Source organism: Myotis myotis, unplaced genomic scaffold (genome assembly GCF_014108235.1).
Source record: "Myotis myotis isolate mMyoMyo1 unplaced genomic scaffold, mMyoMyo1.p scaffold_m19_p_14, whole genome shotgun sequence".
In the NCBI taxonomy this organism is placed as follows: Eukaryota; Metazoa; Chordata; class Mammalia; order Chiroptera; family Vespertilionidae; genus Myotis; species Myotis myotis.
Genome location: NW_023416318.1, coordinates 27771618 through 27788796, shown reverse-complemented (window position 1 = coordinate 27788796; position 17179 = coordinate 27771618). Strand labels below are relative to the sequence as shown.

Here is a 17179-nt window from a genome sequence, read left to right as displayed (position 1 = left end):
ATAACTAAGGGACCAGTAAGCAGACCTATGCAAACCTGTTCATCTGCCCTGAGAGTTTAAGTAGCTCAAGATAACTATTTGGCTTTTTTTTTTCTTCTTATTTTCCAAAATTTAATTTTTCTACTTCAAAACAAAGGAACATTTATTCGGTGTGGGGAAGCCCTGGTGGTGTATATGGAAAGTATAAAAGACCAGTTCTTCCCCATAATAATGGCCTCTTTAATGCAGGTTAAAAAAATGGCACCTGCTCTCAGCTCAGATATACAGGATAAGAGGGTAAAGCCCTCAGCAGTTTCCTGGACAGCTTGAAAGAACCATAAGGTACAAAGCACACAAAAACTTTACAGAATTGACAGAAAACTTCTACAATGTCATGAGCTTTACTGAAACTCTTTATTTTTAAACTTTTTTGTATTTTTTTTTTCAAAGAAGGAATTCCTTCTGTGCCTGAAGGATAGAATATTCTCAATGAGGTCATGAGGTCCCCCTGGAATGGTGTTATTCCCTTAGGCATGTCTCCAAATACTTTGTTCTTCCACTATTTAAATTATTCTTAAGGAGAAAAGCTAATAGTTAACAGCAGGGATCAAAAAGGAGGGCAGGGAGGTGTGGGCAACGTTCCTTAAAGGCTGGGGAAATGGAGGGCTCCAGCAGTTGAATGGACTGGCACATAGTCCTCTGGCACAAGCTGATGACTGATTGATTGATTGATTGATTGACCAATCTCCAAACATTCCACCAAGTGCTATACTTGCTTGGGCCTGCTTTAAAGCATCTATAAATGTACATGTTCTATAAACTATATATTAAGGACATTGAGCAATTAAAATTTTGGGCTGAAGTATTTGAGGAAGACTTCAGGGGCCAAGGAGATAGAACAAATGTACAGGCTCTGTGCAAAGCATAGGGAAGGGCTGAGCATGTGGAAAGTGAAAATAAAATATCCAATGCTTTTGTAATTACCAAAGTGAAATTTTCAGCACCATGCACCATAGTAATATAGAAGTTTGAAGAACTTCTAGGGTGGGGAGAAAGTAGTTTTACAGTTGTGAGTACATGGAACACATTTTACTCCAGTAATATTTATTGATTACTGTATTATTTTCTGTAAGAAAAACTGTCAACCTACTTTTGCCCCATTCTGTATATGGAGGAGAAAATGCATTTTATTATATGAAAATTTCCCTCAGATTAAAATACATACTATTTTTCACTCTAGATAATCATAAGAAAACCCTTCTAATATGTTGGCCAATATATATAGTAGTATTTAAATGCTTCTACAGACTTGAGTGCAAATTCTATTTGTAGACAACTCAGCTTTTCTGAGTTTCCTTTTTCTCATCTATAATATATGAGCATTAATAGCTCACTCATCTAATTATTGTAAAGATTAAGAGACCAACTTGTGATAGAATATCAGAATTGAAGTTCTGACCAAAGTGCCAACACTATAGATATGAGATAATGTGAGTCTTAGACAGATAACTAAATGCAAAATTTACAAAGGAAATGATAAAATACTGGTTCTCAGACCTTGAGTCCCTCAGTTACATTAAGGACATCATTTTCATAACAACAATAAAGGAAATTAAGATGTCTAAGAAATTGGAAAGAAAGATGTCTAAAAATATTTTTGACATAGGTAGGACTTACTATGCAATAAATGTGAGCTCACAACCTATCCCCAAGCTTAGTGAGAAGGCTCTCAGGTCTCCTTGAAAACCTGCTTTGTTTCCTGCAGTTGCAGTGGTCGGCAAACTCATTAGTCAACAGAGCCAAATATCAACAGTACAACGATTGAAATTTTTTTTGAGAGCCAATTTTTTTAAATTTAAACTATATAGGTAGGTACATTGTTATTAACTTAATTAGGGTACTCCTAAGGCTTAGGAAGAGCCACACTCAAGGGACCAAAAGAGCCGCATGTGGCTTGCGAGCCGCAGTTTGCCGACCACAGAGTTGGGGGATACAGGACTAGTGCCTGACATATTAAGAAAGTTCACACAGAAGAGTAAAATGAAAGCATTGGGAATGGGCCTCACTTCCAAGGCTCTCAGGGCTGGTGAGACACACAATGCATGAGCATTGCTCATGGGCAGACGTGGGCTCCATGTGCAGGGAAAGCAAGCCAGGCAGGACTGCCTGGGGTGGAGCAGACCCCAGCAGTGAGGCTGGCGGAAGGAACAGAGGGCATAACCACTCCACGGGGCTTAAAGACAGGAGGTCCCAGCAGAGGAACCTTGGATGAACCCAGGAGCGCACCAGGAAAGGAAGAGTGAACTTGAGGATCTGTCAGACCAGGAGTCTGAACAGAACATCATCTAGTCTCGTCACCAAGCTGTGGGAAGACCGTAACAGGAAGGGACAAAGCTGAAATGCCCCTGTTCCAGCCTGTGACTGGCCCAAACAGACTCCCACCCCAAATTTCAGTTTTGATTAATAAGTAGCTTAGGTTGGACAGTTTTTAAAATTTTTGAATTGCAGTTGTTTTATAATGTAAAACTAGAGGCCCGGTGCACAAAAATTTGTGCACTCGGGGGGGGGGGAGGGGGGTCCCTCAGCCCAGCCTGTGCCCTCTCGCAGTCTGGGGCCCCTCGGGAGATAACGACCTGCTGGCTTAGGCCTGCTCCCGGGTGGCAGAGGGCAGGCTCAATCCCTAGGTGCAGCCCCTGGTCGGGCTCAGAGCAGGGCCGATTGGGGAGTTGGGGCGCCGCCCCCTGTCATGCACAGAGCAGGGCGGATTGGGAGGTTGCAATGCCACCCTCAGTCACGCTCAGGGTAGGGCCGATTGGGGGGTTGGGGCACTGCCCCCTGTCACACTCAAGGCAGGGTTGATGGGGAGGTTGCACTGCCCCCTGTCATGCACAGAGCAGGGCCCATCAGGGGGGTTGGGCTCCTTGCCCTGTCACACACAGAGCAGGGTCGATCAGGGGGTTGGGGAGCTCCCCCCGTCACGCACAGAGCAGGGTTGATCAGGGGGTTGGGGAACTCCCCCCTGTCATGCACAGAGCAGGGCCCATCAGGGGGTTGAGGAGCTCCCCCCTGTCACTCACAGAGTAGGGCCGATAGGGGAGTTGGGGCACCGCCCCCTGTCACACACAGAGCAAGGTGGATCAGGGGGTTGGGGCGCCACCACTCTCACACTCAGGGCAGGGCCGATGGGGAGGTTATGGCTCTAACCCCTCACACACAGAGCAGGGCCCGTGGGGGGAGGGGGTGGTTGAGGTGCCGCACCCCGTCACACACAGAGCTGCAGGGCGATCAGGGGGTTGGGGCGCTGCACCCTGTCACACAGAGCTGCAGGGTGATCAGGGGGTTCAGGAGCTCCCCCCTGTCACGCACAGAGCAGGGCTGATCAGAAGGTTGGGGCGCCTTCCCCTGTCATGAACAGAGCAGGGCGGATAGGGAGGTTGTGGCCCTGCCCCCTGTCACACACAGAGCTGCAGGGCGATCAGGGGGTTTGGGCGCTGCCCCCTGTCACGCTGATCCCGGTGCTGGGAGGCCTCGCGGGTCCTCTGATCCCGGTGCTGGGAGGCATATTACCCTTTTACTATATAGGATAGAGGCCTGGTGCATGGGTGGGGGTGGCTGGTTTGCCCTGAAGGGTGTCCTGGACTAGGGTGGGGGTCCCCACTGGGGTGCCTGGCCAGCCTGGGTGAGGGGATGATGGCTGTTTGCAGCTGGTCACACACTCTTCAGGGTGGGGGTCCCCACTGGGGTGCCTGGCCAGTCTGGGTGAGGGGCTGAGGGCTGTTTTCAGGCTCACGGGTGACTGAAGGTCCCAACTGCTCCTTTTTCTCTTTTTTTTTATTCTGGGCCAGCTTTAGCTCTGGCTCCAGCTCTGAGGCCTCTGCTGGGTTCTATAATCGAGACACTGTATCAACTCCAGCTCTGAGATCCCGGCTCACTGAAAGCTGGTTTCTGGGGTTTTGTTTATCTTCTATATTTGTTACAATGTTTCAGACTGCAGGCTCAGAGGCCGGCAAGGCAGGCGGGGAACGTTGGAGTCCTCCATCACTGAAGTAAGCAAGCCTCATGTTAGCTTCAAGCTGCCTGGCTGCCGGCCGCCATCTTAAGAACCCAGCTGTGAGCACCTGCAGGCACTTTCTTCTTCACACCCTAAATACCACCAGCTTTATGAGATCAGCTCATCTAATCACTGCCTGCCTCATGGTAAATTGGTACCACATTTGAAAGCCATGGGTTCAGGTTTCCAGGAGCCTACACATCCCTGTAGGAGGACTGAGGAAAGCTATCTTTTCTGGTGCATGACATCCCTTACTAATTTGTAAGCACACAAGCCAAGGCCTGAGGCTGTCAGAGCTCAGCCAATGTTGTGGATGAGCAGAAACCAGCATCAGGGCTTTAAACACCTCCATCACCTACAGCCAAACAACTAGGAATGGGAAGGTTCGGGGCCATCAAACCTGCACCAGAAATGAAAAGCTGGTAGATGGCCTACAGTCCCCATCTTGCACCTATGGCTGGCCATGGGAATAGTCTTCTCCAGTGAGTCCATAGAAGGTCTCAGATTTCTTTTCAGAATGTTGCTCCAGGCTGTCACTAGTAGTTAACTGAGGTTAATGTGAGAAAGAAAGAAAAAAAAAGCTTGTTTTCCCTGGTCTATTGTAAAAATTGTTGAACTGGGAATTAAAGACTAGATATAAAACACTAACTAGCTGCCTGAGCATATTCCTCTTATTTGTGAAAGGAATGAGTCATACCAGATTGTCTTCAAGATCAATGATAAAAGGTGGGGAGAGAAATTTCAAATAACAGATTTGGAGGGAATTGAAAAAATGAAACATGGAAAACTATGGCTAATGTCGAAGAGATTCCAGAACAATCACAAAGGGTAAAGGATTTTTTTAAAAGTGCTTTTAGGGAACAAGGAACTTGAACTCTGCTGCAGATGTGTAAGCTGATCCAGGGTTTGTGGGGAAGCAGAGGAAAGAACTTCCAAGACAAGACAAATGGGTCAAGACAACTGGGCATGGAAAGAAAACAATATCTCATAGGGGTTGGGGGTGAGAGTGAGTAAAATGAGCTGACAAAGGAATTACAGTAAAGAAAATAGATTGAGATTGAGTCCTGCAAAGCCTGGAAACTCAATGGAGAAGGCAGGAAACAATAGTTTCATATCTCTAAGTGTCTTTCAATGCTTGTGTGGGAAAAGGAGGAACAAAAATGGCAAGTCTTACTTTCATGGTCCATACATGATGATTGCCTCCAAAGCGATCTCTTTCCTCACCAGCCTCAGCCTGTTCTCTACACGGAAGCCAAAGAAATGATTCTAAAGTGCATCATAAACTCCACTCTCCTACTCAAAACCCCTTAATTCCTCCTCTCCTCACTGTCTGGGACTACATGGAGGGCCTTTCTAAATAGGCAAATCACCTTGCTACCCTCTGAGAAGCTAAGGGGAGCCTTCCAGCCCAGCCTCCTTCCCTAGAGATCATCTTTTCAGTTCACATTTTATACCTTGCAAATCTACCTCTTTGTTTACAGCGGCTTGGCCTGAGGAAGTGAGCCTGAGCGACCGCTGCAGGGCAAAAGCCCATGAAGCTGTGTTCCAGGCAGGTCCACTCACTCTGGGGAATTTGAACGTGAGCTGACGCAGAGAGTCGGCAGAACTGGGGACACACACAGGGACAAAAGCCATAGGTAGGAGCCATGAGTTGGAAGAAGGCAAGGTAGAAGAAGCCAGAAGCAGAGAAGAGAGAGAAATGATCCCAGTGGGAGTGGGCAGGGCAGAGGGAGGATGTATGGGGGATATGCCAAGGGAGCACCTAAGAGGGTTGTTCTTGAGATGCCAGTATGACTATTAGAACAAAGTTCTTATTTGCTGTGTGACCTCATGGCTCAGCAGCTAAAAGGATGTGTCTTTCTTCCTAATGGGTCCTTAAAATAATCTCCCATTAACTGAAGCAATGGGAGTAAATCTCTTTCCCTTACAAACTAAAAATCAATAGATCAATCAATCAATTCACCAACAAGATAACAGGAGCTTGCCTCCATTTTCAGTGCCACCTCCTGCTTTAAGGCTAAGCTCAAAGTCAGACTGTTCTTTTAAAGTTTCTTATTTGAGCAAATGAGCAATTGGATGGCATGTGGATGAACAAAGCTTGGGCATGTTTAGTTAGACATGGCCAGGACTTGGATGTCCTCTGGATCACTCAAGTACCAAAGCAATGACTTATCAAATAGCAACAGTAAAGGGGAGACAATGGGGGCACAGGGGTTATGTTCAGGATTGAGTGAGTAGGTAGCTGAGTAACAGAGACAAGTGTGAGATCAAGTTGGAAAGAACAAGAATACTACAGCCAAAGATCAGAGATATTGCAGGTTTGGCTCCAGGCCAGCGCAACAAAGGGAATCATAACTCCTTTGCTGGTGGAGGTTCTTGCCTTCAATTTGGAAACAAAAACAAAAATAAAAACAAAAACAAAACAAAAAAACCCCACACAGGCTACATCCTGGAAGGGAGGTACTCCCCTGCCTTTACCTTCTAATCTTTGCTTGGAAGTAGAATGCATTTGAAAGGAAAGCCCTGGTTGGGCTATCTCTGACTAGGGAAAGGTAGATTTGAGGAAGGATACAAGGAAGGTTAATGAATAGATAATAGTCCTAGTTTGGGTGGGAAGAGGGAAGAGATAAGATAGGGGACAGAGGGAGAGCTGCTCAAAGCCCTTAGGGGCAAGAAATTTGGGGTCTGAGAGGAAGAACAAAGGGCAAAGCTCAGCCTGGCCTGACCTACACATGGCCTATAAATGAAATATTCATTTTTAAGTAGTTTTCCTAAGTGGACACCTGAAGGCACTGTATTCCAGTCACCTAGAAATCTTTTCTTTTCTTTTTTTTTTTTGTCCCCCATCAAGTAAATTGTCCTCAATTTGCTGAAGGATAAACAAGTAATGCTATAAAGAAAGATACCCATGGAAGACAAAGGTCAAAGACTATCTTTCCTCCCTCTCTTTGTTCTTGAACTAGATTCATGAATGAACAAGACTGACCTTGATTCAAGTCCCTGGCTAATGGCTAGGATTAAATAAAATAACCTGATTTAAATCTCCTTAGCATTTCATAGGAAATCAATAAATATCAGCTCCTTCCCATATACAACCACATACAAACATACACACTTGCCAACTATAGGAACAAGAGTAGGAACATGAGGAGGCGTTACACCGACCCTTTATCTCTCTGAAGGGGGCAGGACTCAAAAGCCCCACAATGAATGTACAGCTGTGCTAGAAATTCATTCCAGAGAGCAAATTTATGCTGCTCTTTTCATTGCATGTTGCAGCTTGTACATAATAGCCAGAGGGAATAGAACACAAACAGCTGGGAAATAAAGATGAAAGCAAAACTGTGTCAGCAGGGAGAGACACACCTCCCCTGAGGACCCCGCAGTGTCAGGAAACATAATTTGAACAAGGTCACCTGCATAGAATTCTCTTTTTCAGAGAAAGATCATTCGACTGCTGCCCATTTCTGACCATCTCCTTCAAAGTCAAGGTAGGGATTGGCACACATGTTCCCTAGCTTTCAAATTTCTACTGTCAGGTCCAATGCATATAATGAAACAGAGCCACAGGCGAAATCATGCATTATCAGAAGGCTAACTGGGATCTGGGATGGTGGGAAAACAAAGAAATTCTGCTTCCTAGCACAAAAGGAGCCTGTTGAGCATTCCCCGTCCTGAATCCCAGATGGCAAGTTTTGTGGCCATATGCCGCCCTCTAGTGTCTTTCTAAGGGATGGTAACATGAGAAATAAAAACACTTTTCATGATCCCCAGGCATCCCATATCATCTCAGCACAGGACTGGTCAAACAAAACAAAGCAAGTAAAATTCTTAGGGGAAAAAAGGCAAAGCCAGGATTTTTACTAAAATTAAAAAGTGAGTTAAATTTGTCCTCAACATAGATACCGCATTTTTCCGGACTTTGAAAAGCACAGGGTTTAGATTAGTGAGTGCTCTTTAAAAATACGGACACCTGTTCCGCACGCATCAATCTTAGTCTGTCTGAGATGGGGCCCATGAATCTGCATTGAGTAAATCCCTCCACGTGACTCCGATGGGGTTAAGTTGGTTGACTGCACATTGAGAACTACAGTGACTTTAAGGAGAGTGTAAAATAAACCTGATGAGTTTCTTTTAACTCTATAAGAATACAGCTTTTAGGTGAAAAAAATTTTTAAAAAAATGCATAAAATAAAAGCTGTCCAAGCCAGATTGGAGTGGCTGAATCCTTCATGACTGGCATGGAAGACAGCAGTGCTGCTCAGTGCCGAGTGAAGAGTTCATACCACTGGTTCTCAACCTGTGGGTCGTGACCCCTGAAAATACATCCTGCATATCAGCTATTTACATTATGATTCATAACAGTAGCAAAATTACAGTTATGAAGTAGCAACGAAAATAATTTTATGGTTGGGGGTCACCACAACATGAGGAGCTGTATTAAAGGGTCGCGACATTAGGAAGGTTGAGAACCACTGATATAGACGGTCCTATGTGATAAGCCCCCCAATGGCAGTAGGCATGTAGGTAGGAAGGAGAAATGATGTGTCTCAGAGACAGTGCCCTACTTGTCTGATGAGACAATACCCACTGCCTGGCACTGCTTCTCTGTGCCCTCGAGGGGCAGGTCTGTGCAGGTCACATACTTCAACCGACCTTGAACTGCTCTTTTCCAACTGTTTTCGTCCCGGACACAGTGCCCAGTTTCTAGTGAGGCTCACTCATGCTTCCTGAGGTCCCTCCCTACAGGACAAACAGGAAAGCATTTGGCTTTGAGCTGGCGGCTGGCTTGGCCAGCACACTCAGTGTCACGATCTCTCCCTTTCCTTCACAGTGACTGCCTGAGCCTGCTGTGTACATCGGGGCACAAAAAAATCAGGGGCAGAAAATGCCCTCCATTCCCTTCAGTCAGAGACAAGAAAGAGGGTTGGCCTGGTAAGCAGCATTTCCTTTGAATTGCATTTCACCTTTTGAGCTAAGCTACTTGATCTGTGGGCACAAACAAGATGTCTTTGAAGTTAACAAGAGGCCACTCTGAGAGAGGGAGACAGCCGTTACCACTTATTTTAGGTGTTGGGTGATTATAAACAAGTTCTGCAATTACAGAAAGTGAAACACTTTTCTTTCTTCTTTTATCTGATTTAGAAAGAGGACTTTTCTCTAGAAAGACTTCTGTTGGGTTTTCTCTTTCCAGTTCCCTAACTGCCCCATGTATACTCTCTTTGAATCAAAGGGAAAGATCACATCAGTACAAGCGAACACCTCTTGCCAAGTAAAAATGTGACCACGAGGGTCCCTGTAGGACTATGGAATGCATCCAGGACAGGGCAGAAGCAGCAATAGAGGGGCCTGGTTCAAAACTGGAAGCGTGCCCTGACCGGTTTGGCTCAGTGGATAGAGCATCAGCCTGCAGACTGAAGGGTTCCAGGTTTGATTTCAGTCAAGGGCGTGTGCCTTGGTTGCGGGCACATCCCCAGTGGGGGTTGTGCAGGAGGCAGCTGATCGACGTTTCTCTCTCAGCGATGTTAATGGCTGTCTATCCATCTCATTTCCTCTCTGTAAAAAACCAATAAAATATATTTTTTAAAAATTAAAAAAACAAAAAACTGGGAACGTGTCTTTGCTCAATTGTACCAGTATTTTTATCCCTCGGCAAGTCATTCCGAGCTCAATAAAATGCTAATGATACCTCGTCCAATGCTGGTTGTCCTGTTAAATGTGATGGGATCACCTGTCCGGCATGGCTTAGTGGTTGAGAACCGACCTATGAACCACGACACATGCCCAGGTTCCAGGCTTGATCCGCAGGGAGAGGTGTGCAGGAGGCAGCCTATCAATGATTCTCATCATTGATGTTTCTAGCTCTCTCTCCCTCTTCCTTCCTCTCCATGGAATCAATAAAAATATATTATAAAAAATGTGGTGGGATTGATACTAGTAGATATGTTCTTAGTAATTCACAAAAGCCCACTGAGATAGAAACTTGTGTTATTTTTTTTCCTGTTATTGACAGGTTTTCCAAGATGTTTATATTGGTCACTTGGAGAAATCAAGTATCAATAAGGAAATAAAATGTCTGCTAAGACTTTGTTAGAAGCTAGTAAAAGAAACATTCCCACTGGTGCATGTGTGGTGGGAGGATTCACTGTGGGAGGCACAAAGGCATAAGCCAGGCTCGGACCCCAGTTGGTCAGAGGGGCTGTACGTATTTAGGACATCTCACCAGGGAAAGAAAACAAATAAACCCTTGAAGAAACTCCTTAGGTATCTGTTTATCTTGACTCCACATTGATTGCAAACGGAAACTTGCAAATGCCTATTTTTCTTTATAATATGGAAGCAAACACATTTCTCTCACCCTTTAAAATGTAATCATGCATGCATTCTTAGGTGTTGCATGTTTTGAGCTGCTATTAAAAATGCATGTATCTGCCACATTAAAGAGGGAACAGAAGCTTGTGTGTTGTATTATTAATTATATGCAGGAAATGAAATTCTGGTTAGTATTTGCAGAAGGTACACACACACACACACACAACACACAAGCTCTGCCAGGTGAGTGGCGACCATGGGGTTCATGTCCGCTGCTCTGACCCGGTGCACTTACTCTTGAGGTCCAAGTTCCTGGCTCCGGCGGTGATCTGCGTTGTGATTTTCGTGTCAATCTTTACAGTGTGGAGATTGCTGGTGTCCCTTGATATCATCACGTTGTGCCACTGATTGTCATTGAGAGGTTTATTTGAACTCCCTTTGATGAGGTTAGCACCATTTCCCAAGTCAAACACGTAATGTAAGTACCTGGGGGGAGAAAGGACAGTGGGAAAATGCCATCACTTTTTGAACTTTTTTATGGAGTCAAACTCGATGCTACAAGAGGAGAATTTTTCTTTCAGGTGGCTCTGTCCTTGCTAGAAGTCATGTGAGTGACTTGTATAAAAACTCAGCTAACGAGAAAGAAACACTATTCTGCATCAGTAAGGCAGATTCTTTATTGTCTTCACTATAAAGAATAATGAAAAAATATATATTTTTTAAATTAGGGTCTATACCAGTGTTGGGGAAGCTTTTATTTTGGCCAAGGGCCATTTGGATATTTATAGCATCACTCATGGTCCATACAAAATTATCAAGTTAAAAATTAGCCTGCTATATTTGGTCAAACATTGAATTGCCTCACCCCTAATGCCTTGGCAGGGCCAGACCAAATGATTTTGGAAAGTATATATCATTCCCTCTTTCACCCCTCCCTCAAGCCTTGGCTAACCACAATGAACTGGTAATTCCTCTCAGCTTTTTGCACTGCTTTCCCCTCCACCTTGAATGCCGGCTTCTCTATGGAAATGTGGACTCATCCTTCAAGTCTCAGCTCTACTATCCATCCCCTGCCTCATACGTTTCATATTTTTCCTAAACACTAAGCCTTTGCGCATGATCATCTTAGAAAAAATTTCACAGTGCTTCTTTTCTATCTATGTGTTCACCTACAGCCCCTAGGATTGAGTACTTGCATATGCGTGCCTTGGGGTTGGTGGAATCTGAGATATGCATGGGGTAGCAAGAGTGTATATATATATTTATATTTCCTGGCACATTATCTAGCCCATTGTAAATATGCAATAATAGTCACTGAATGAATGAATACCCATATTAATTAAATTACATAAAACTTTTATCACACTTTCAAGGAAATTTCACAAAAATCCTTCTAAATTCTTCAAGGAATTTGGACATAGAATTCAGCTTGAGTTAAATGGGATTTTGTAAAATTGAAGAAGTCTGATTACTTGAATTATCTATTTAACGTAGCAAAAATTAGCCTACAAATTTGTAGGAATTATTTTGTAGAATTATAGCGTGCTTAGTGATAGTAAGGCAATCCACATTGGAAGTGTAAGATTCATGGAATGCATAGCATAAATTAGAACCTGATGTTATTTATATCTCATATAACATCTCACATATGGAAATGTAGGTGTAAAAGACTACACAATACCCCTATTAATTTATAAGATACTTACATAATTTAAATGAATATATTATTTGTATACCCCTGCCCATGGCCTTGTAAGCCAATACATTTTGCTGAATGTATGTTTTTGGAAATGGAGGCCCATTTCCCCCAAAGTTTCATTTGTCATTGGACTGTCATATACTCACCCTTTAACTAATTCAACCACAATAAAGTCATTTCCATCCCCACTGTTATATAGAATTAGTCCATCTAGGGATGTTGTCTTGAACTGGAAAAAAAGATGCATAGAAGTGTAGGCTTGCAATGTAGCTAAGGCAACATAGCTTGATTTGGTCTTGAAGGTAACAGGGTCTGCTATGATATTCCGGAAGCCAAACCTGGCATTGAGCTCACAGTAATCTATGTCACCATTTTTACACAAGTCAATGTATGCCATCCCATTAAATGTCAGGCTCTGAAGGTGTCCAATGAAGTTGGAGGGGACAGAAGACAGATACCGCCGTTCAGTGATGATGCCAGTCTCTATGTTATGAAACTCTAGTCTGGTATGATCGCCCGCCATTTGACCTACATGGGAGAACCATGCATTATTATTTTCCATATCTGGAAGGCACTTTCAATTTATAACAACATCATATTTTAAGATACAAGAATCCAAATACCTCTTTGATATTCAATTATATATAGTAAAATCACAGAAGTGATGTTAAAGGGCAAGGCTGAAACACATAATACAACTTTCTTAGATGAGGTTTCTCTCTGTTCAAATTTTAGCCTTAATAAAAATTGTCCTCATTAGACAAAGTTACAGAGTTTTAAAAAGTAGAAGAGCCCATGGCTCAGTGGTTGAGCATCAACCTATGAACCAGGAGGTTACAGTTCAGGGCACATGCCTGGGTTGCGGGCCAGAAGGGGGTGTGCAGGAGGCAGCATATCAATGATTCTCATTATTGATGTTTCTACCTCTCTCCCACTCCTTTCCTCTCTCTGAAATCAATAAAAAAATATATTTTTTAAAAGTAGAAGAAAAAAAGGAAGTGAGTAATGGAGAAAGGGAGAAAGTTTAAGAGGAAGGGAGAGAGAGAAAAGAAAAGGAAGTAAGGGAGAAAGCTATGGAGGAAAGGGAAAGAGGAAGAGAGGGAGGAAGGAAAGGAAGAAGGAAGGAAAGAAGGAAGGAGTGAAGGAAGAAGGAAAGAAGGAAGGAAAGAAAGAAGACAGGGGAAGGGGTTAGAGACAATGATTGTCCTAAATCAACCCAGTAGAAAGTGATGTATTCCAGCTTCATAGTGATGTTTTTCTGTATAAGAAATGTTCTTAAAAAGAAAATAATGTGACTGTATATTTTCCTATCACCGATTAAAATAATGAAAAGCTACTGACTATGTTTCCAATAATGAACCATGAAAATGTGTTTGAAGTATGTCATTTTCACCCTCCTTTTTCTGTGCTGAATAATTTACATAATTTATGCCACTTTCCTTGCACTTACGTTTTGGAAAACTAAATTGAGCACAAATTCAAGGTATGTCCAACTTTGAGAATACCAGTAAAAGTAGTCCACATTACCTAAGTTATAATCTCTAAACACTTAAGTATGAAGCTTGGTTGCATATTTATATGGTGATACATTCTTCAATTCATCCCCCATCCCTCTTCGTCCTGCCAAATTTCTCTATAAACCCCTTTGAGAGCCAACCTAGTATCACTTTACCTCCAGAGTGATAATCGCACCTACCTTTAGGGTTGAAGATAAATTACATAAAAAAGATGTAAGCTTGTTTTTTTTTAAGATACAATATAAAGTACCTTATCTTTGCTAGTGACTCACTCCCAGCATCTTGTTGTTTAATTAAACTGACATTTGCATTCTTCTGAAAATCAAAAAGGTCATTACAATTGCAATCAAGTTCTTCTGGTTACTAACTTCACTATTCAATTCGGCATAATTGGAAAATTTATTAAGCTTACACTATCCCATCATCCATGATATTAATAAAATAATTAATTAGAGCCAATCCCAGGATCAAACCCTGAGAAAATTCACTGGACCTTCCCCCAGGTGTAATAAAGATTGAATAACCACCTATGTGGGTCTCCTTCAACCAGCTGGACAGATTTCCATGTCTTTAGTCAGGACAGTAAAATATTAGGTGGCATTTTAAGGAAATGCCTGTAAGTAAAATATAAAAGGCCTTCTCTTTGTTGTGCGAGAAAAATTGTCTACATACTTAATTGATGCTTATAAACTTATTGGTGTAAAAATATTGCCCCTAATCTGAACTTGACTCTACTTAATTTTTACACCTGATTACTAGTCCTTGATCCTGGTAACAATTGTCCTGTGTCTTCTTATCAGTCATTGGTTTGTTCAAATCCCCTCTCTGCAAACTTTTTTTTTAAAGCTGAAAATACCACTGTATATAGTTGTCAGTCCTCCTCCTTCCTCCCCACTATGTCTCCTCCTTGTTTATCTGATGCAAAAACATGATTAAATTCTTAGCAATTCTGGTTTCTTGTAGGATATCATTTCTCTCTCCTTCTTCAGTTCTTCTTGTTCAATGACCTCTACACTGCTCTATGGAAAACTCTCTCTTTGGTGGCAAATCAAATGAGCCTTTAATAATTGTCAAATATAAAGCTCTAGAGATACCAGTAACATTGAATTAACAAGCCATACAGAATGAAAAACATAAAAAGCTTTAAAATCACTTGGGCTTGTATTGATTTTTATATTTTTCATGATATTAAAATCTGAGTTTTAAATCAGTGAATCCTCCCCAATCCTAAAATTGTCATAGTTATTCTTAAAAATTCCATTAACAAGCCAAATGATAGGAAAGAAATATCCAGAAAAAATATCCCTAATGCTTGAAATTAAATATTATCCCCAAATTGTCAAGTTCTTGGCAGCTCTGAAATAGTGAACCACATTTTGTTTAGGATGACTGAGAAGTTCGGTGATAAAAATAGCACCTAATGTCTGTTTTCTTTTCAAAGGAATAGGATATGTATGCAGAGCATACATAACAAAAACAGTGGTGGAGCCACCATGGCCCAATTACAAGGAAAATCATTATGGCCCTTGTTCAAGAGCCTATTCTTTGTTTAATAAGCAGATATAAATTGCATTGACAGTAATGGTGGCTACGCCTGCTCCAGGGAGAGAATTAGCTCCTCAAAGCCATTATCCACTGACTAAGAAAACATTAACGGCTGCCTTTTAAAAACTCTATTTTTCCTCAGAATTTATTTCAGTGTTTAATCATCTATACATAATGTAGCCACCTCTACTCTTATACACATATATTAAGAAAAAAAAATTAAGGACATTAAAGGAGAAAATTTTTTAAGGCTCCAACCATTTAAAAATCCAGTCTTTTCCAGAGAGTTAGTGGGAAGAGGAATTTAAAATGAGCAGAATGCCTCTGATCAAAGTGTCTGCGTATAGCAAATGGATGACAATTTCCTATAGAAAAAAACACCCAACCGGATGGTGTGTTTACATAAAAATCTCAATATCTAAATAAAATCTTTTGTACCTAAACTGATAGCAAGATCAGCTTCTTGAGATTCAGCCTTGCTCAGAGCTGGGCTAATTTCTGCTGCAGAGCAAAACAACCCGCCAGCCTGACACTGAACTTGTTGGTTCACTTACGGTGACTGCGTGTGTGGTATGTGCATGTGTCAGGTGATGAAAAAGAGAGCGGTAGGAGGAGCAGACATGGGTCCCATTTTCACAAAACTCACAGTCTTTCGGGAGAAAGCAGGCAAAACGAGGTGAGGAAATAATTAAATACATAATGACAGCACTCAGAGAAATGTTAGGAATTTGTTGCACAGGCTGCTGTGTTGTAAATATGAATTGGGGGAAAATACCTGAGTTGATATTTAACTTAAATTTGAAGGATTAAAACGAGAAAGCCATGCTACAAGAAATAAGTCAGTCAGTAAAAAAGCTAAGAACCACTAGAGTGGGATATAAAACAGAAAGCAACAAATCAACAAACAAGCAAAAACTCAGATACAAACAACAGTATGGTGGTTACCAGAGGGATGGGGGGCGGGGGGGCGGGGAGGGTGGTAAGAGGTAGAAGGGGTCAAACATATGGTGACCGAAGATGATTTGATTTGGGATGGTGGGCACACAGTGCAATATATAGATTATGTATCATAGAAATGTATACTTGGCACCTATATAATCTTATTAATCAATTTCACCCCAATACATATAATAATTTTTTAAAACAGAAAGAAAACCAAAGACAAACCACACACACACAATTGAACTATGTGTATCAGCTTCAAGTTGTGCACCTGGTTTTCAAAGTCACCTGCAAGAAATGGGAAAGTCTAAAGCTTCAGTAAAAGAGAGGGTGATGGGGACAGTGGGGTTTACCTGTCATGGCCTGTTGGTCATCCACCGTTAACTTTAAACTTTTTCCTCGACGAACCACACGCACTGTGTGCCATTCGTTATCATTGAGGTTATAGCCGGCAAAAAGGGTCTCGGGACCTTTGCCTGTAGAATATGCCAAACAGTCATTATGGACACTCAGCATCAGTCAAACAAATGAACCTCACAGAGAGTGAGAGAAAGAGACAAAGAAAGGGGAAAGCGAGGGAGAGGGAGGAGAGAGAAGAGAAAAAGGAATGCGAGAGATAGGAGAGAAAAGAGAGAGAGCAAGAGAGAAGAGACTGGCTGGATCAATTTTCAAGCCCATTAGAGTCATAGCAAGCAAGGAAAATGACAAGTTAGCAGACATTCTGGTGTGACACTTTAAGAAGAATCTTCAACACACTATGCATTGATCTAAGACAAGCGAATGAACCTGTTGTCATAAATGGGCACAGTCAATACAGCACTGGGAAGCCTCCCACATGTACACACACCTTTACTTTTCTAAGGAGTTCTCTGATTTTTGCAGTTATCACTTTCTTGCTAATGTAGTAGCCAGCAGTCATGTAACCTCTGACCTCGGGGAGAGACCTGGCCATAGGTCATTAGCTAAGCATTTTCAGGGAGTGGCCACTGGCTGGATTAGAGGAGATTGCTCTGGGTACTATACTGAGTGAGGGCTCTCTTTACTCTGACCACATGTACTTCCTATGTTCACCAAGTTCTTAAATGTATTGTGTCTAAAAATTAAACTAGTGGAGGCACAGAAGATAAGTGTAGG

General features: G+C 42.4%; 1 protein-coding gene across 18 annotated transcripts in view; it reads right to left on the bottom strand.

The window, feature by feature from the left end:
- NRXN1 (neurexin 1) overlaps positions 1–17179 on the bottom strand; it is a 999389-nt gene that overhangs the window by 489916 nt on the left and 492294 nt on the right. For all 18 annotated transcript variants that reach the window (XM_036334601.1, XM_036334602.1, XM_036334612.1 and 15 more), the window contains 3 exons: positions 16399–16521; positions 12188–12569; positions 10638–10828 (listed from right to left, as the gene is read on the bottom strand). In XM_036334601.1, coding sequence (XP_036190494.1) covers positions 10638–10828; positions 12188–12569; positions 16399–16521 — 696 coding nt within the window. The remainder of the gene's footprint in view (positions 1–10637; positions 10829–12187; positions 12570–16398; positions 16522–17179) is intronic.